Source organism: Otolemur garnettii, unplaced genomic scaffold (genome assembly GCF_000181295.1).
Source record: "Otolemur garnettii isolate 467f Iridium unplaced genomic scaffold, OtoGar3 scaffold00104, whole genome shotgun sequence".
In the NCBI taxonomy this organism is placed as follows: domain Eukaryota; kingdom Metazoa; phylum Chordata; class Mammalia; order Primates; family Galagidae; genus Otolemur; species Otolemur garnettii.
In genome coordinates this window covers 2,759,718-2,780,412 of record NW_003852499.1, presented here as the reverse complement: position 1 = coordinate 2,780,412, position 20,695 = coordinate 2,759,718, and the positions used below count along the sequence as shown (strand labels likewise).

The following is a 20,695-nucleotide window of genomic DNA, read 5'->3' as shown; positions in this document are numbered from 1 at the left end:
ACATTTTTCTTAAAAGCACAAAAGAACGAGAGAATGTCACCAACCGAACTGCACCTCAAGAAATGCTAAAGGATATTTTTTAGGCTGAAGAGAAATAACAGATGGAAACTTGATGAAGAACTGTTTCCGATGGAAGTGTTATGTGCCCCTCTCCTATAAAGGGAAGGAAAAAGAGACTGAGAGCCACAGCTCCAAATGGACTATTAGCGACTGAGTCTTCTATATGCCATTATCCACCACTTTTCAAATTAGAGGTTTAACCCATTAATTGGTTATAATATAAGTCTCATGGTTTACAAATAGCATTTTTAAAAATGCATTACAGAAGAGTGGGCCAGAAAAGAATAGAACAGAAATATCTCCTTTTTAAAAAAATTAGAAACAATATGATAAATGCCCCACGTGATAAATAATACACATTTTTAAAACCTACTAGCTCGTCGTGTTGGGCAATGTTTTACATAAATATCACTATGACATTCTTCTTAAAGCTTAACATCAATGAACTAGCCTCCTGTTATTACACAATGTAATTTATTGTTTCCTTTCTGTCCTGGCTGTCAGGAAGATCATAAATAAATGTTTTATGCAATTATAACCCCTATTCTTTGCCCATTTTTTCTGATACAATATTATAGAACATTTCCAAGCATCCATAGGCTTGATCCTACTAAATAAACTAACCATGATGATTCCAGATGGAAATAATGTCACAGCCCTTGCCTGGAACACAAACACAGCATTTACCTAACAGCCTTCCAAAATTTATTATCTCCCTTAAGTCCTTGGTTCCACCCGCATTTCCCATCCCCAATTACTGGCATCCTAAAGTCCCTTCTAGTAACTTCTTATAAAAACAACCAAAGCAACAAGCTGAGATAGTGGAAAATATTCTGGAGTAGGATCCATGTAGTATCATAATACCACAGTCCTCCGGAAGAGCTGCATAAATCCTGGTTTCATCCTTCAATGATTATTCAGTGGTGAACACATTACCACAGGGATGTTTCTTAACCTGTCTGAACCTTGGATCCTCTTGAATAAAATGTGCTCACTACTGACTCCCAGAGTTGTTGTGAAGCAAAACACTTAGCACCAACTCTGGTGTAGATGCTGGATGATGAATGTTAGTCCCTCTTTCCTTCTCAATGCCAAGAACACAGGGCCTGAGCCACAGGACTCTGCATGGTCCAGGTGGCTCTGCCCACTTTCCCCCATGTGCCTCTGATCCTGCCACTTGGCCTCTTCACTACGTCTTGTGTCAGCTAAGCATTTGTCTGGCATGGGGTCTTTTTGCCTATACTTTTCTTTGCTAGATAATTTTCCAGATAACTGCATGGCTTGTGCTTTCACTTAGTGTAATCTACTCAAACTCACGTCCATAGAGAGGCCTTCCCTAACCACCTGATTACAAACAAGTAATGTGTGCTAGAGGCAAGATCCCCACCTCTAGCAGTCATGCTAGCAACATGCATAGGGTGGGATAGGCTTCTCTCAGCAAGCAGAAAGGGTTTACAGCCAGAAAATGATAAGACATGCCTCACTTCCGGCCCAAACTCCTCTCGCCCCCCCCCCACCCCGCCTTGCCGTACAATGGAAGATGGAGCGAAAGCACACCTAGAAACTGGACTAGAATCCAAAGTTTGTGTTTGGAACCTGCCTGTGCCACTCACACAGCCTCTATAATCTGCCTGGTATACACAGAGGCAACTCAGAGAGGAGAAGAGGTTGCTGTATCAGGTCCTCTGCTCCCAAAATGATAGGTGCATGGTAAGACACAGCGAGAGAAGCAGTGGGCCCGGAATGCCCAAGAGCAGCTGGGCCCAGGTGATAGAAAGACTGGGCCAGGACTCTAATGTCGGGTCCCAAGGAAAAGTCCAGGTGAGTGGAGGGGACACAAGCATCATAGTCTTCTGGAAGAGCTCTCCCCTTGTCTAATCCTTCCGCCACCTACTTACCTTTGGGTTGAGATATGACCCTGCCCAAAGGGGCCTTCTGCCCCAGACTCTGGTCCCCAGGCACCTCTCTCCACATCTGCTCACAAAGCATCAGGGCTATGACTGACACCTCCGTTGCAGCAGCTTCAGTTCATTGTTCATGCTAAAGGAGCCAGCACTGCCCTCCCTCATGCCTCTCTCAGAAACTACCAGATACAAAACATACAGCAAAGGCCCTGTTAACGCTGCCCAAATGCAGTAAAATAATGTCCTCCTCCCCCAAACTCCGCCTCAATTTTCTTTTCCTCTAAGAAAATTCCCTAGGCAAAGCATACCACGCTTCCCTGCACCCCGAGGTGTAAATGACCGATGCCAGGCTCTCCCAGAACATGGTTTGGGGCAAGGACTGGAAGAGACTTTCTGGGACTGTGAGGCCACTCCGAAGTTAAATTTACTCTGCCCTCAGCAGACTGTTCCTGCGTTCAACCCGCACAGTTGTTCATTTACCTTCAGATACTCTTCGCGAAACATCCCAGGGGCTTGTAACAAGCAGAGGCAAAATCTCGCAGCAGCGGGAGGAATTGGCCACCAATCGCCTAGAAGTCGCCTACCATCCTCTCCCTCTCTTCCTACCTTCTCTCTCCTCAATAAAAATAATGTCTCGGAAACTGCCCGGGCGTCCCTCAGCTTCCTGACCCTGAGGATAGGGTCAGCTTCCCACACCACCCTGTCCAGGTTCACCCGGGGTCACCCATCCTGAAGGGCAGGAGTTAGGGTGCGGCCCCTTCCACCTCTCCCACCTGCAACTTGCGGGACGCCCGGGGCCAGGGTCCCGGCAGGGCAGACTCACCGCGCAGCCCGGGGGAAGCCATGGCGCGCGCGCCGGGGACGCGAAACCTGGACGGCCCCGCGGCCACGCGAGCTTCTCGACAGGCTTACGCGGCCGCGGGCTAATTCCATCGCGGCTCAGCTCCTTCTGGGCGCGCCCGCCCCCCGCCGGCTGCCGCCGCCTCCTCCCCCCGCGCCTCCGGCCTCCGGCCTCGCGCCGCCCAGGCCGAGCCCCGCTCTCCCGCCCGGGCGCACGGGCCCCGCGTCGGCGTCGAGAAGGAGCGCGGTCCCGCGGTCGGGGTGAGTCCAGGACACACTCGGGTTCACAGAGCGGGGTCAAGGCAGTCACTGCCGCCTGCTCCTCTCGGCCCGGAGAGGCCCCTCACAGCCTGGTTCAAGTGTAAAAATTCAGCCGGATTATCTCATGAACCGTCTGGCTGATTAGTTTCCAATCCTGCCCGCAAAGCCTCCTTCCCGCCGCCCCACAGGGTCACCCTCTGTCTGTGGGACAGCCCAGCTGCTAGCCCCTGGACATACCCCTCACACCTGCCTTCACTCTACCTTGCCACGAGTTGTCCCCACTTTGTCCCTAAATTAAGAGAGACGAAAGGAGCAGGACTTGGAGAATAGACGGGCACAGGGCAGTAGGACAGGAAGGGGTTTCCAGAGACTGGAGGAGGGACCAGTTTTATGAGCGCTTCCCCAGGAGATGCTAGGACAGGATTAAGGAGGGTTGTGGAGGTAGACTACGGAAGCTCCATCCCAGAGAACAGGAGGAGTCCCATCTTCCTGGAATGGTTTGGGTCCCTGACCATGAGAGGGACGGAAGACAAGACGTCCTAAGGGCCATTCTGGATGCTGATACGCGTCACTATGAAAATTTTGAGATGCAAAAAAATCAAGACAGTAAATGAAGCCCTCCCAGCAACACTGATAAACCGAGCAAGCTGACACTTCCACGGGTAAATCAGAAAGGACACTGTCAACTGTGTTTCTTGAAAGCAAAATAATGGACCATAACACAGCCTGTCTCAAAACTTTCGTAGTGACCTATGTATCTACAACTCCAAGATGCCTGGAAATAAAACAAGTTCATTAATACCACGGCCTCTAAAATGAAACAGTGTTAAAGTCCAGTATGCTATTTGTGATCACTGACCTCTAATTGTGAAGATTTCTCCCCCATCCTGACAAGTAAGCTGGTGATGACTGCTCTCCATTCTACAGATGAGGAACCCAAGGCAGTAAAGGGAGTTAGGTGTACAACAACACAGTCAAGGGCAGAACGGAAGGAAAACCAAAAAGTCTGATGCCCCAACCCAGGGCTTTATTCTGCCCACTGCAAGTAACAATGGCTGATGCTTCTAGTGGACTTCCTCTTCCTCAGACACCCTCTCAAGGCACTTTACCTACAGTCCTTATTTTAATACTAACAGTAATTCTATGAGGTGACTACCCCAATGTACCCATTTTACAGATGAAGACACTGAAATGTTAGAGTCAAATAATCTTGTCACTACCAGGATGCTAGGATCCCAGAGCAGGCAGCCTGCCCTAGGGCTTGTTACATTTCGCTATTCACTTCTTTCCTTAACAATGCCCTTCTCCTCACTTTCAGGAACCTTTCCACCTGTCTTTTTAAACTCAGAAGAATTAGGAACACTCTGGCCATTGTTCCTTCACCATTCCCTCTCCTCTCCTCCAGCACTTTCCTAATCCCTGTACACTCCTTCCATGAGACTCCCCCTAACACTCACTCTGGGGGGTGCTGTCTCCTCTGAGGGTGAGCAAACAAGAGGATCCCTGAGATCAGGGCTAGACTCTGCCTTTGGAATATCTGTAAATAAAGGGAGACTGCTGAGATAATCACACACTCTACTTCTACCAGTTTCTCTTTCTGCATCCTTTCTACCCAGCTCCCTAACATTGTTTTTATTTTTCTTAATCAAAACATACAGTTTTCCTGAGTCAGCTTTTTGATTGATGGTAAACAGTCACATCAGCAAACATGAGCCGCTCAGGCTAGCAAAGCACAGGCAATAGGAAATAGACAATGTATGCCGAAGAGGTTGCTCCCTGCTGAGTTGCCCTGTGTCTGAGGCCTCCAATAGCACCTTGTCCCCAGCTAGAGTGTTAGGTGATCAGTCAGAAGAGTGACAGTTAATTCCCTGTCCCTGGATCTAGTTTCCTACGAAGTGAGACCTTAACAGGCTACTCAAAGTTGGGGGCAGGGTGATAGATGGGGAGATGACAACCTTTGAATTATTGAGTAGTTATATAAAATTTCTCTCTATTCTTTCTTTCTTCTATCCCACTGAACTACCCACTAAACCTACCCAACATAATGAATGCCATTTTGCTGTAAGGCAGCTTCTCTTAAAGTTAATTCTAGATGATGACAGAAAAGGTGGCCGCTGGTTTCCACAGTGGCAAGGAAAGAATTCATAAGCAACAGATTATGTGGCTCTGGTGGAGCATCCTGGGGGTTCTCGTCGAGGTGTCCAGACACCTGGGTTCTGAACCTGGCCCTCCCACCCAAGCAGCTGTGTGACCTTTGGCAAGTCACTTGAGTTCTCTGAGTTGTTTTCATCATTTGTACAGGGATGGGGGAGGGGCAGTGGATTAGATGATGTCTAGCTCCACCATCCAGTATTCTCAAAGAGTTGAGTCTCTCCGGTGTTATAAGAATTTGGAATGAAAATCAATTCTCCATTAAATTCCTAGCAGGTCCAGGATATTCCCTTCATTCTCATGGGTGTTCTCACTCCAGCTAAAGTCTCTACCACTTTGCCGGTATGTATGCGTAAACTTTTTTGTAAATGTTATTAACAGAACAACTTCCAGTTACCTAAGGACTTCCAGGCTTTATGTCAGGCTGAAGGTCTTTGTCCTTAGCATCCCATGAGTGAAACTAATATTCATGCTTTCCACAAAAGGAAATTGAGTCTGAAAACCATGAAAGGGCTTGTTTGAAGCCACACAGTTGTGCAAGGGCCACAGGTGGAGCCCAGCTCTGCCTCCAAGCCTGGAACTCACCCCCCATGGCTGGTTCCATGATGGGATGATGCTGCTGCACCTGCCAGCACCTGCTTTCAGGTCCCCCTTAGTTCTCAGCACCTCTCCCTTCCTGCAGAGGCCACTAAGGGTACACAGGATTTCATCAGCCAATGGCTCAAAGAAACTCTTGCATACTTGGTTAAACTTGCCCTGCCCACCCCCACATCCTCAATTCTTTCCCAAATCTTGGTAGTACCTCTCACAGACAGTGGGGCCTGAGTGCTTCCAGAGGGAGCCTGTGATATGCCCCACCACCCCAGAGCCAGGCTCAGAACTCAGCCTTAGCCTACAGAAAACACAGTGCACCAGAAGCCTTTTGCAAGATGAGAGTGTGGCCTTTATTGTGGGCCCAGGAGGGCACTGGGGCAGAACAAGCCAAAGGACGACTCTGGCTGGTTGGGCTGAGGCGGCCAACAGCTGCAGGACGCCTCACTTGCTGCACTTCCTGGGGGAGCATGTGCACCCCATGGCGTTGAGGACCTCATGGTACACCACGGAGCCGTTAGTGCAGAGCAGGGGCACCCGCATGGGCTCCGTCCGCGTCGGGGAACAGCAGGAGCAGTGGTCCTGTACGTCCTCAATTTCGATGGAGTACAAAGCTTTGCTGGCACATTTGCCCTGCAAGGGGGCAGAAAGGGCAGGGAGGTAAAGTGGTGGGTACCCCGGAGTGGGCAGGACTCTGGGGCAGCCTGCTCCCTCCCCACCCCTCCAAGCAGGGCCTCGCCCACAGACACCCAGGACAGGTGGGCAATTTGTAAAGGCAGATCTCAGGGATGTCTGACATTTCCTCCATTCTATGGTGATATCACACCCTGATCCCTCTAGCTGCAATATTTATGCATATTTGATTGATCTTCAGAAAACGCAGTCCCTGTCTTCTATAAATAACTCTCTGTTCTCTTTAAGGACTTGGTTGAGTCTTTCCTCAGTTATTTTTTCCCTCTAGGATCAGAATTTCGCAGTTACTTCAATAAAACATTTATTTGGGAGAAAAATGCTTTCAGTCTCTTTCCCTTCTCCTCTCTGTAATCTTTTTGGAATGTAATTAAAGAGACGTGTCCAAACAAAGGGACTCAGCCCTCCCCACCCAGGCCTTCTTGAAGTCCGAGGCCCTTACCTGGCAGTAGTGAATGTCAACTTGTTCCTGAGACTTACAGCTCCCCACCTTGACATACTGCAGCCGGGCCCTGATATCTTTGCATTCGGGCTCCTCACCTAAGGACAGGTGAGAGGGGAAACTTGGGATCTGTCTGGGCCAGTGGTGCCTTCACTGGGCTGGAAATAGGTCTATTTCATAATAAATAAAGAACGAGAGCCAGCAACAGACAGAGAATGAAGTTATCCTGGTCACCACCGCTGCTTCAAGCCCTTCATATTCAGAGATGCTGTTACTGCTGGATTTAACTCACTTAATGGAAAACTTTTAATTGCAGGAAGAGACTAGATTCGCTACACTTTGGTGATATAGATGAATGAGACTTGCTTTTATATAATCATAGACTCTAAAATCCATAATGGCTGGGACAGCCCTCTTGTCCTTATAACCATATCCGGAAGTTAATGAGCAACGACGTTGCCAGTAAATGCCATTATTGTATATGCGTCCCTGCCTTTGGGTAAGAGGAAAGGCAAACGCCATGGCCCCATAGGGGCCCAGAAGATCCCTAAGAGCCTCGGAAGTCTCCTTTTGGGGTACTGCTGTCTCCAGGCTGCCGGCATGAGTTTCCCTGTATGTGGGAGCCAGTGGCATTCAGACCTAAATCTCTGCTTGGCCCATTGAGAATTCAAAAATTTAATTCCAGCTCACCATTCCCATCTGAACACTAGGAGTTTCCATTCTTGGATGGCTTCAAATCTAAATCAACTCTAACTACGTATTAGTCTGCCTCCCAATTTTCTAAATAATTTCATTTTAAAGGTAAAGCCTGCCAACTGCATTAACAGGATAAATAAGAAAAACATATTTAGGCCAACATACTATATTATTTTGCCATAGATTTAAATCCCTAAGCCTGGCTTATTTTCCTTATTAAAGGTCTCAGAGGCTCCTTTTTGGTGCTTTTGTAGATAACAGTCTCTTAACCAGATTCCAAGCGCACTGTGCCCAGAGAGAATCCATCTTCTCTGACAGCTTCCTGACTTCACATTCTTAAACCATTCAGAAGGGAATCATAGAAAGAACCGCGTTCAGAATGTTTCCTCGACCTGAGATTTGGTTACAGCAATTATAGGGGCTTTTGGAGTAAGCCAGCAAGAAAAGAATGAATTACTAAGCAATGGACTTGTTTAAAAAAAGAAAGAAAGAAAGAAAGAAAAAAGGATGAATGATTGAACACTGAAGGTATTCATGTGTTCACTCTTCCTTTTTCTACCTGAAAATAAGCATAGGTCTATAAACCCAAAGTCAAAATAAAAAAAAAAAAAAGGCTCGGCACCTGTAGCACAACGGTTATGGTGCCAGCCACATACACTGAGGCTGGTGGGTTCAAGCCTGGTCCAGGCCAGCTAAACAACAATGACAACTGCAACAAAACATAGCTGAGGGTTGTAGCAGGCGCCTATAATCACAGCTACTGAGAGGCGGAGGCAAGAGAATCGCTTAAGCCCAAGAGTCACCACTCTACTGAGGGTAACATAGTAAGACTCTGTTTCCAAAAAAAAAAATGAAAAAAATTATTAGTCTGCACAAGTAATATTCAGAAAATACAATATTAGCACTGGCATTCTGAAACTTACTTATGTTTATGAACACAAGAATGTGAGCCCCATCTCCAAAGCTCTTGCTGTGAGTGATTAGTACCACTCAGCATGACATAACTGCAACATCAAAAGACACTGAGGCTAGGTGTGGTGGCTCACACCTGTCTGTCATCTTAGCACTCTGAGAAGCTGAGGCAGGAGGATCCATGCCTTGAGCCCAGAAGTTTGAGACCAGCCTGAGTAAGAGCAAGACCCCATCTCTACTAAAAATAGATAAATTAGCTAGGTGTTGTTTCGGGTACCTGTAGTCCCAGCTACTCAGGAAGCTAAAGCTGGAGGATTGCTTGAGCCCAGGAGTTTGAGGTTGCTGTGGGCTAGGCTGACACCACAGCACTCTAGCCTGGGCAACAGAGTGAGGTTTGGTCTCAAAAAAGGGGGGGAAAGGAACTGAGAGTGAAGAAGAGGTGGTAATAAACTTAAACTAGCCTTATGAATCCTTAAGAAGGCATTTTCTGTTCCCTGCAGCCCACAGCACACAGTGAACTACCGCTAGCCAGCTGGTATCTTTGCTTTCTCTTCAAGACAGCTGCATCTCATTCATGGACAGGTATGTACTGAGCATCCACTCTGCAAGATCGGAGCTGCAGCACACTCGTCAGTAGATACATATTGAGTATCTACTCTATCAAGGTCAGGGCTCAAGGGTCCCTGTCTTCAGGGAGCTCTGGTTTTAGAGGGGAGATGTTCCCCCATAATAGGACTATGAGCAACCAAAGACTCCATGAGGGGAAATGCACACAAGAGACCAGAGACAGTAAGGAGCTTGAAGAAAAGGGGAAAAGAGACTGTTCCATGGGCATTTGAAAGGGGTTTGAGCAGAGGACAGTCTAATGACACCTAATGATGGGAGGCTTTTCCCTGTAAGATTAAAATGTAATGACTGGCCAGTGATCAAGAAATATGGCTGGTCTAATGGGCTCCGTCTAACAGGCTTCAGGATAAACAGAACATCCCATTTATGAGAAGATAGTAGTAATGTACTCACATGTATCACAGCAGGTGCCTGGAATTTTTACGATTTTCCCCTAAGAAAACAACAAAGGCCCCGGTTAGGCACAAATAGTACACAATGGAAAGATTTCACATTACTCCAGGCCAGTTTCTAGGTCTGATATCACAGCTCTAAGCTTAAGTCTCTAGGTGTAAACCATGCCTTCACATCACAAACGCGAACAGATGGACCACCCTATCCGACCAGGCTAAAACAATTTTGATCATTCTAAATTCCCTCCTAATTGAGTCATTAGGATCATTATTTCCAAAGAGACTGGAAATCAGCTTGATCTCTCACTTTCCTATTCAAGGATCACAGATTCAGCCTCCTTCAAGGGAAAGATTTTTTAAGAATCTTATACTGCAGAGAATTTTGTCGCTCCATTGGGTTTTGATTTTGTAATTTCATCAGTTCCTAAAGTAGGTCAGAGATCTTCCTTGGACACTGGGGAATCCCATCAAAGCCGTCCTCCACACTGTGCAGAAGGACCTTGTTCTTAGAGTCTAGGATTGAGAAAGTCAAGAGGAAATCAGGGTCTAAGCTGTGGCTACTCACTCCTTCAGCCAGACACGTGTGTTTATCAAAAGGTGGACAGCCAGTGACCCTCTTCTCCCAGATGTACTCTCCTTTCTCATTGACCTGGCAGAAGTGACTATCACAGCCATCCTGCAGTGTTTCATCACGCTGGAAAGAAAAGAACCAAAGTGGGGTACCAGTTTTATGACTTGTTTACTATGAATATGGCTGCAGAAAGGTAGAGAATCCTCCCGCTATACTGATCATTTAAATGGTTAAATGATTAAGACACAGCAATAGTAAATTAACTACTCGAGAACTAAACTGGAGATGAACCAGGGGCTCCACCTCCCGGCCCACCTGCTAGAGCTGACCTTCACAGATCAGATCAGAGTTTGTTTCATCCTGATGGCCCACCTGTCTTACAGAATCTCAACTGGAGAGAAACTCTTACGGGTCAACCAACTCCAAATCATGAGACTATATACCAACTATATTTCTGTGTACAAGAGCAACAAAATAACTAAATTAAAGAGAAAAATCTGTGCCTTTCATAAGTCAGCCATCTTTTCTCTACAAAATCAGAAAGAGGTGGAAAAAGCAAACAATATTGAACCAAACTTAGTCCTTCTACCTTGAAGAGAAGACTCCAACATAGGAAACAAGAGGGTGATATGAGAGGGAACCCCCAAGTTCAGCTTGCTCCTACCTTCAGCGTCATGATCCGTCCTCCTCTTAGCTGAATGGTACAAGCTACAGGCAAACACCTCCCACAGCATTCTCCTGGATTCTTTTCTTCCTCATAACCCTATATCCAGGAAGGAGAACAGCAACCACAGTTAACCTCCCAGAACATCCCATTTATGAGAAGACTTACCTTGCAGGTCTGTCATCTCTTCTATTCAGCAGCCTAACCTGGAGTTTGGGCAGTCAGCGTGCAGCTCTAACAAGCTTGTGTGAGTTCTCACTCCCACAGGTAGCATTCCTTCCCTCCACATATGTGCATCTCACTCAAGTTGCAGCAGCCAGACCATTAAATTAGACCTCTCCCCTGAGCGCCAGACTTAAAAATTCAATTGCTAACTAGGCAGTTGTTTGTTTCATAGTCACCTTGAGACTTATATCCAAAAGGAAGCTTGATTTTTGCCCCGAGTCTCATCTTTCTCCAGTCTTTCCTATTTGGTTAAATGATGTCATCAACCAGTTGCTCAAACTGGAAATCTGAGGGGTTATCCCTGACTCCTCCCTCTTTCTCATCAACCCTCACCACCAAATCTTGCCCACAGTGTATCTCAAACTCCTCACTGCTGGTCATAACCAGTATCCTCTGTCATCACCTAATCTAAGCAATCATCATCTACCCTGGGCTCTACTAATTGTCTTATTTTCTCTTCTCGCTTTCACTCCTGCCCCCATGCTGTAGGTTACTACACATCTTCCAGAATGGCCTTCTTAAAACAGAAGTCTAGTCGTGTCATTTTGCTCCTTAAAAATCTCTGATGAAGCATGTACTAGGCTAATCTCCATGCACACAATTAAAAACTAGTGACCAAATATTCAAAATAACATTTTTAAGGCAGTGGAAGATTACCAAAATCAGAAGTAAACTGTAGGCCGGTTATTTGAGCCTTGAAAGAGGGAACCATAAGGGACAAGATTTAGGTTTAAACAGCTTTTCCCACGAAGGCCATCTGTATGGCACTGGACATCTAGAACTCAAGCAGAAAACTGCGAGTGTATTTGTCTGAAGAGTTTGGAACTGCTAGAATAGCTGGAAACTAAATGGAAAACCCTCAGAAAAGAGGAAGTTAATAAAATCTCTGTATAAACTCCTCTCAAATCTTTGGCTGGCCTCTTCATTATATATGTATAAGGGAGCCTAGGGACAAAACAATAGCTGAATGGCTAAAAGGTCTGAGCAGAAATTTCAGCTGCCACACACTACAGGGGCAACAGAGTTTGGAGTCTGAATCCCACCAAGCTAAAGGGGCTAAACACTTCAGGTTTCCACTGAAATTTGCACAAGAGTAAAGACCATGTCTCAGGACTAAAATATTCAGTCCAGGGCTAGGAGAAATGCTGAAATAAGCCCTCTCTAATGTACTTTTAAAACTAAGCCTCCTTTGATTCAAAGTGAACCACCACCTGCCGCCACCTGCTAGCACCAAACTTAACCTTCATTATAGAAAAAGCAGAAGTAAGAGTCTCTTCAACAAACCTTCCACCAATGCCTAATACATAATAAAAGAATTTCACGCAAAGAAATAGAAAAATTTGGTCTACAGCAAGAGAATAACCATTCAATAATAAATACACCAATGACCTTTACACTGCAACTAACAAGCAGGAACTTTAAAATAACTATGATAAATATGGTAAGTCCAAAGGGAATGAAGAATAGAATGGAAAAAAAGATGGAGAGTTTCAGAAACAACCTAGAAACTTTAAGAAAAATAATCAACTGGAAATCCTAGAAGTAGAAAATAGAATATGCTAAATCACAAATTCACTGGATTGGGTTAACTGCAGATAAGACACAAGAAAATAAAGGCTCAGTGAATTTTAAGACTGACCTGTGCTGTCCCAACTGAAACACAGAGAGGAAAAAAAATGGGAAAATATAGATAGAGCCCCAGTGACCAGTGGAATCGTTATCAAGTGGTTTATTGTATGGTCATGAGTTATACGGTAATGGTTGGTCAACAACAGACTGCATATGTAATGCACCCCATAAGATTATAATAGAGCTGAGAAATTCCTACTACCCAGTGATGTCATGGAACAACACAAAACTTGTGTGTCTGTGGTGATATCAGTATAATAAGGTATTTAGAAACTCTCTCCAAAGATTTGGAAATTAAATAAAATACCTTTAAGTAATCCATGAATCAAAGAATAAATCACAGCAAAAATATTCATTCATCAAACATTTTGAACCAGAGATAATAAAAATATATGTATTAAAATCTATGGAGTGCAGCAAAAGCAATCCTTGCAGGGAAATTAATTTTTTAAATGCTTATCTCAGAAAATCATGGTCTAGGTTTCTACTTGAAGAAGGCAGTAAAAGAAAGTAAACCCAAAGTCATTAGAAGACATAAATTTTTTTAAAAGAACAGAAATTAATAAAATAGAAAAGATTAATATAAAAGGAAAACAGCAAAGGTAAAAATTGGAGCCTTAAAAAATTAATAAACATGATAAATCTCTAGCTAGACTAATCAAGAAAGTAAAAAGAAAACACTGCTCTCTGCATTTTATGGGCTCCAGCATAATCCTACTGAAAAACTCTTTAAAAGTCTTACAAGATTACAAGCGAAGAAAGTTAGAAACCTGTCACTCTTGATCATAGACATAAAAATCACAGACAACAACAAAATATTAGCAAATGGATGCAGCATAGATGTCAAACAAGTTAACATACCATGACCCCATGGGAGTTATCAAAAGAATGAAGGCTGGCTCACCGTTTGAAACCAATCTACACAATTCCTCATGTTAATAGACTTAAAGGGAAAACCACATGGTCACCTTAATACAGACAGTAAAACTTCCTGACAAATTTCAAAAACCACTCATGATAAAACTCTCAGCACGAAAAGAAGGGAACTTCTTCAATCTGATACAGGACTTAACAATTAGATCATACGTAATGAATTGATTCTCTCTAAGGTCTGAAACACAATATTCTCATCATTTCTATTCATTATTGAACTGGAGGTGTAGGCAACATGGTGAGCAAGGAAAATAAACAAAAGGTATAAAGACTGCAAAAGAAGAAGTAAAAAGGCTCAGTGTTTGAAGGTGTCATAAATTGTTTATGTAGAATATCCTTAGACATCTGCGCCCTCAAAAAAAAAAAGCTACTACAACTAGTAAGTGAATTCAGCAAAACTGCAGAATACAAAAGCAATAAAAAAAAAAAAAATTAATTGTATACGGCTCAACACCTGTAGCTCAGTGGTTATGGTGCCAGCCACATACGCCTGGACTGGCAGGTTCAAACCCTGCCCAGGCCTGCTAAAAAACAATGACAACTACAACAAAAAAATAGCAAGGCATTTTGGCAGGCGCATATAGTCCCAGCAACTTAAGAGGCTGAGGCAAGGGAATCGCTTAAGCCAAAGAGTTGGGGGTTGCTGTGAGCTGTGATGCCACAGCACTCTACTGAGGGCCAACCTAGTGAGATTCTATCTCAAAAAAAAATTAATTGTATAAAGCAACAATTACAACATAAAAATTTTTTAAAACTTCTATTGACACTATCATCCCAAAACTTAAAATACTAGGGGAATAAGTTTCATAAAATACGTGCAAGACATCTACACAAAAAACCACAATTCACTACAGAGAAAAACTAAAGATTGTTATGGTTGAATGCACGTAGCCCTCCAAATTTCATATGTTGAAATTTAAACCCAAATGTGATGATAGAAGCAAGGCCTCTGGGAAATGACTAAGTTGTGAGGGCTCTGCCACGTGGGGGGTGCTATGGAAAAGTGCTGCCTCTAATGAACCTGCCCTGGCTAGACAGACATTAATGTGCCAGATCCTGCTGGCACATTAATATTGGACCTCTCAGGCTCCAGAATGGTGAAAAACTAAATTCCTAGTCTTATAAATTACACAGTCTCAGGTGGCGCCTGTGGCTCAGTGACTAGGGCACTGGCCCCATATACCAAGCATGACAGGTTTGAATCTGGCCCTGGCCAAACTGCAACAAAAAAATAGCCGGGTGTCATGGCCGGCACCTAAAGTCCCAGCTACTCGGAAGGCTAAGACAAGAGAATTGCCTAAGTCCAAGAGCTAGAGGTTACTGTGAGCTGTGACCCTATGGCACTCTACCGAGGGCGACAAAATGAGATTGTCTCTAAAAATATATAAATAAATAAATAAATTACACAGGTATTTTGTTCTAGAAGCACAAACAGACTGAGATCAAGACTTCAGTAAATGAAGAGACACACTATGGGCATAGATTGAAAAACTCGGTATCATCAAGAGGTCCCCTGTCTCCAGATTAATTTGTACATTCAGTAGAATCCAGCACACTTTAAACATTTTTTTAATAAAAATTAACAAGTTGACTCTAAATGTATATATGAAAATTGTGAGGACATAAAGTGGCCAAAACCGTCTTAACAAAGAACAAAGTTAAAGGATTTACACTATCTAATTTTAAGACTTACCATAAAGCTACAATAACCATCAGTGGTGTGACCATAAGAATAGAGAAATTAATCAAAGGACCAGGAAAAGAAAGAGTCTACCAATAGATTCATACATATGCAATTTGCTTTTTTTACAAAAACACCAACATAATTCAATGAGGGAAAGGATACTTTTTCAACAAATGGTGTTGGAACCACTGGGTACCCACGTGGGAGAAAAAAGTGATCCTCGACCTCTACTTTACATCATCTGTAATAATTCCTAGTAGAGCACAGATATAATTATAAAACTGTACTATAAAGCTTTTAAAAGAACACATAGAATATCTTCATGCCTTTGAAATACAAAAGGATTTCTTAAACAAGACACAAAAAGCACTAACCATACAAGCAAACACTGATAAACTAGACTTTACCAAAATTTAAATTTTGGATCTTCTTCACAATTAAGACAAATCCAAACCAGGCTACTGAATAAGAGAAAATATTGCAATAGATATCTTCCAAGGGACTAGCATGTATAATATAGAAAAAACTCCCATAACTCAATAGTAAAAGGGAAAAAATCTAAGTTAAAAATGGCAAAAATCTCAAACACTTCACAAAAGAAGCTATGGCCTATAAGTACATAAGATATTCTGTATCATTAGCCAACAGAGAAATGCACGTGAAAAATTCTAGAAGAGGCTGGGCGCAGAGGCTTACACCTGTAAGCCTAGCACTCTGGGAGGCTGAGGCCAGTGGATTACTTGAGCTTAGGAATTCAATAACAGCCTGAGCAAAGCAAGACCCTCGCTCTAAAAATAGCTGGATGTTGTAGTGGGCACCTGTAGTCCTAGCTACAAGGGAGGCTGAAGCAAAAGGATCACTTGAGCCTAGGAATTTGAAGTTGCTGTGAGCTATGACACAACAGCACTCTACCCAGGTGACAGGGGGAGACTCTATCTCAGAAAAAAAAAAAAAAAGAACAAGTCCCCCACCCAGTCTAAAGCTCCCAACTGCTGCACCATCTAACAGCCCTCTAAGTCCAGTACCATCCTTTCAGTGTAGTGTTTTAGGTTGGGGTCTGGTCTCTCTATTTTTGTCTGGGAGGTGATGGAGGACTCACAACTTGGGTGATGCTAACATTTTAGTCTGACCTACCTAGACTGGGCTTACCACCACTCTCCCAACCCCAGGAGGGAGAATGTTGTGAAGAATGTTGAGCTAGCCTAGGGCCAACTGAGGCAGGCCTGAGCAGGGCTAGAGAGACTCACACAGACCGGGCTAGTCTAAAGGCTCTCAAGAGGGAGACAGGGGCTACACTGTCTTGGGAGAGACCAGAATTTTGAAGGAAAAGGGGAAGAATACACAGACAGACCAAAAGAGGCCGTGGGTTTTTAAATGCAGTAGAACCTCTATAGTTGACCGACTCCCTACACTGACCACCTCTTTTCATAGATCGGACAGGCACCATGTGTATATAGAACAGTACAATAGGTCTAGTTCTTTATGTTGACCACTTCTTTATGCTAGTCAGTTTGTTACAGTACCCTGGGTTGTCAACTCACAGAGGTTCTACTGTGTTTAGAAATCTACATTAAGAAGGGCTCTACAGCTGGACTTCCCCAGACACAGAGGAAGTCACAGTAGCTCCTTGGGAACAGCAGAGGACGCAGGTGGGGAGTTAGCAGGCTTGCAGGCCACAACCTCTCTCTCCAGGGAGCACTGGGGTGGCCTCTTGCTTTCTCTCTGCTGCCTTGGTCATACTGCAGTGGACATTTGAGGTAAAAGGGATGCCATGTGATTCCAGGCAGCATTATTCCATTCCACATTGAAGGCCAGATGTATTTTAGAACAGTTATTACACACACACACACACACACATACACACACTCGAGCCCCAAATCCTAAAGCATCAACTGTGAATGTAAAAAAGAAAAAAAAGCTAAAGCAAAAACATGTACTTAGCTTCTTTTTAATCGAGGCAGGAATGTTCACCCTGAACCATTCTGTCAGAAATGGCTGTCTCCCACAGACCGTCCACTCCACATCTATCTATTTCAGTAAGCCCTCACTTTGACCATGACACTGAGCTGAGTGCCATGGAAAACGCAGGTGTAGAACACTTGCCCCTGGCTCCTGAGGGTATACGGACACCTGCATGACCACCTGGCTCCGGCCACTGCTGTCCTGTTTGTACGGGACTCCTCGTGGTCTCGCCGCAGCCCCACCTGCAGCCTCCCAGAGCTGAGGGAGAGACGCTCCCCTCTAGCACCGCCTGAAAGAGTCATTGCCACAGCCTGTGCATTGAGCTCACAAGCTTATCTGACCAATGGTGTTTTTGAAAATAGCAAAAGCCAATATAAAGAAATAAATAAAGTAGCAAAAGCCCCAAACACAGAATTTAGGAGGAAGCTGAGGCCTCCTCCTGAGCTTTCAGGTCCTGCCCTGCCTACGTGAGGCTCAAAAACTCCCACTGACGTCAGGCTAAAAGTCATCATTGAAATGATGGAAACTGGAAATGCCAGTTTTCACCTATCAAACTAGAAATAATGATTTCACATCTCAGAATCCACCTTAAGGAAGTATTCAGAATAAACATAGTCAGCCTGATCTGGCAAAAAAAAAGGGGGGGGGGAGTGTGAACTATTTTAAGTGTCCAACAGTAAAAGTTTGTTTGTGCACATTGAGACCCATCCATTCAACGCACATAGTAACTATGTGATAAATACTTATGGACTAAATATGTAATGTTTTCAAAAGATGGTGGTGATGTTTCTTATAACGTTGTATAAAAAGGATGCAAAACTGTGAGTACAGTATTCTAAGCCCTGCAAATATTGTGTTTATTTTAAAAACACAAGAAGAAAATGTTTCAGATTTACAAAACTAAAATTATAATTATTTCTAAGAGATGCAATTCAGTCTCTTCTTTACAGTTGTCAAACAGCATCCATCATCAGAAAATAGTGAAAGATTTATTCAAAGAGTCCAGCGAGGTCTCACCGCATGGGCCCCAGATTCTCAGCCCATCCTCTCAGCCTCTCTTACCAGGGGGCAGGCCTCACAGGTGTTCTTGCTGCACTCCAGCTTGAATCCAGAGATGGGCCCTGTCTGCACAGCGCAGCGGCATGTTGTACACACATCGACCATCACAGTCTTCCCGGGCTGGAACCAGAGGCGCAGGGTCAGGCCTCCGGGGCCCTCCCACTCACCTGATCCCCAGAAGCCATCTCCTGCCTACCCACAGCACCCACGACCATCTCTCTAATGCTCCTCCTATCTCAGGTGGGTCCACTGCCTTCCCTGTCCTCCCACTACCAGCATGGAGATGGGAGGAGTGAGATCTTTCATGTGAAAGAGGCAGCTGGAGCAACAAAACAGGGGACAGACTGGGAGTGCACAGGGTACACCATGACTTCAGAGCACAGAAGCCCACAGAAGAAATGCCCACATGCCTGGGCTGGGGGCCAAGAGGGAGTGCCTTGGGGCTGGCCCCTAGAGAGTTGGAAAGCCATCCCAGCCTGGGATGCAGGATGCTGGGAAGCCCTGCAGGAGAGGGGAATCTCCTGGGGGCAGGTCTCCTTCACACCTTTCACTTCTGCTTTAGAATGACTTGGCTGCTGCCCTTCCCACAGCACCCCTCCCCTGTCCCCACCACCTGCTCTGGAGAAGAGGGCAGCAGCTCACCCCAATGACAGTGCCATTGAGCACGCAGGCCTGCACGGGCTCTGGGGAGAGAGAAGTGCACCGTGAGAGGAGGCAGAATACACACTGGCAAGACAGGTACACGCTGTTCCCGTCGGCCCTCCCCCACCCTGGCAAGGCCACCCTCTCCCCGGTCTGCCAGTCTTCCCCCACTCTGCCAACCCCCAGGGTGCCTGGGGTCCTACTTGCAGAGCCTAGGGCGGTCTCTTTTCCCCCAGACCTGATTCCTCACCTCACCACCCATCCCACAGTGAGAAGAGCCATCAGGGGACAGCAACTGTTTAAGTGAATTTACATTTAAGGGATGAATGGGAGAATGTTTGGGTTTACGAAAGAATGAAATTCTATTCTTGAAACTTTCAGTTTGCAGAGAAAGTTGCACAAAGAATTTAGAGCAGGATAGTGGAGCGAATTGGTTTTTGTGGTTGTCACCACGTATTTGTTGGCTGGGTCAGGGGGTGCAAGTAGGAATGCCATCCCCAAGGGGAGGCATCATAGCCTGTAACCAGAAAGGTGGTCTCTCCCCAGAATCACAAAAGCCCAGGGGTCAATCGTGGTTTATCACCCACTAACATCCTGTGAGTAATAGAGGCAGCAACAGGGCCACCTCTCAGCTGCAGTGAGGACTATGTGACATGATGGTACAAGATATCACAGAGCATAGTACTGGGCCCTTAGGGACCTACAGAATGTGTTACAATTTTCTCATTTTCTTTGCTCCCTCACACATGTAGTAGGAATAGGCAGGAAGATTTTGATCTGCCCATTTCTCTGACTTGCTAAAAAGGAAAAGAACTCAGGAGTCAGAAGTAAAGAGAAAGGCCAAGCATGAGGTCCCGCCCAGTGCACCCCGGGCCCGTGCCTTACCACAGTGACAGCTGGGGCAGCAGTCCAAGGTCCTGCAGCTCAGCTGGAAGCCCATGGGGCAGATGGGGACACTCAGCTGAGGGCAGGAGACGTTCCTGTTCTGCACAAAGACCTCCTCCTTCACTCGAACACACTCGTGGATGAGGCAGGGGTCCTCAAGAGAGGCCCAGCGGGACCCAACCTGCAGAGCGCCAAGTTAGTCCAGTGTGCCACATGAGGCTGGGCCCGAGTCCCAAGAGGAGTTGGCCTGGGCCCTGGGGATTGGTGAAAGTTTCCCAGCCCAGGATGCTAGCTCAGAGTCACGAGTTCTCCTACAGCCACTCTCATCAGCCACCTGAATAAGCACCTTAGGGAAGCCAAGGATGCACCATCCAGCCTCACCACTGGTTTGAGGTGAGCTCAGACACGCCGGGCACCCTGCTGCAGCCCGTGGAGCACCATTATGGGCTCACTCAACCCACTCCCAGCCTGGTGGTACTGCCCACCCATGGGGAAGATGACAAGAGACTGAGAAGGTGGGCCTTGGACCTAGATGGCCCCATCATCTGCTCCTAAACCATCTGAGGCTGCAGGTGGATGGCTGGACCTCAGGGATTTGCTCCACAGGCAAAGAGCACTGAACGGGCCTTGGGAGGACCCACCAGAAAATGTACAAGAGTGCCATCTGTGTGGTCAGGACCCAGCTACACAAGCTAGGGCCTCTGCCACCATCTCAGGCCCCAACGACATCTCTCAGCACCTGCTCGCTTTCTTCTCCTTCCAGATGAGGAGCAGGAAATGCCAAACACTTACAACCCTTCTCTTCACCTCCCAGTTCTGGCTCATGACAACCAAACTTCCCACACTGACCTGATTCCAAACTCCAGGCCCTCCTT

General features: G+C 45.5%; 1 protein-coding gene across 1 annotated transcript in view; it reads right to left on the bottom strand.

Annotated features, from left to right (window-relative positions):
* Positions 1–6,134: 6,134 nt before the first annotated feature.
* Positions 6,135–20,695, bottom strand: part of VWF (von Willebrand factor) — a 147,272-nt gene continuing 132,711 nt past the window's right edge. Inside the window, exons 45-52 of the mRNA XM_003796416.3 lie at positions 19,821–20,001; positions 18,936–18,976; positions 18,297–18,413; positions 10,802–10,900; positions 10,132–10,260; positions 9,568–9,607; positions 6,940–7,037; positions 6,135–6,440 (exon numbers count right to left, since the gene is read on the bottom strand). Coding sequence (XP_003796464.1) covers positions 6,252–6,440; positions 6,940–7,037; positions 9,568–9,607; positions 10,132–10,260; positions 10,802–10,900; positions 18,297–18,413; positions 18,936–18,976; positions 19,821–20,001 — 894 coding nt within the window. The 3' untranslated portion in view covers positions 6,135–6,251. The remainder of the gene's footprint in view (positions 6,441–6,939; positions 7,038–9,567; positions 9,608–10,131; positions 10,261–10,801; positions 10,901–18,296; positions 18,414–18,935; positions 18,977–19,820; positions 20,002–20,695) is intronic.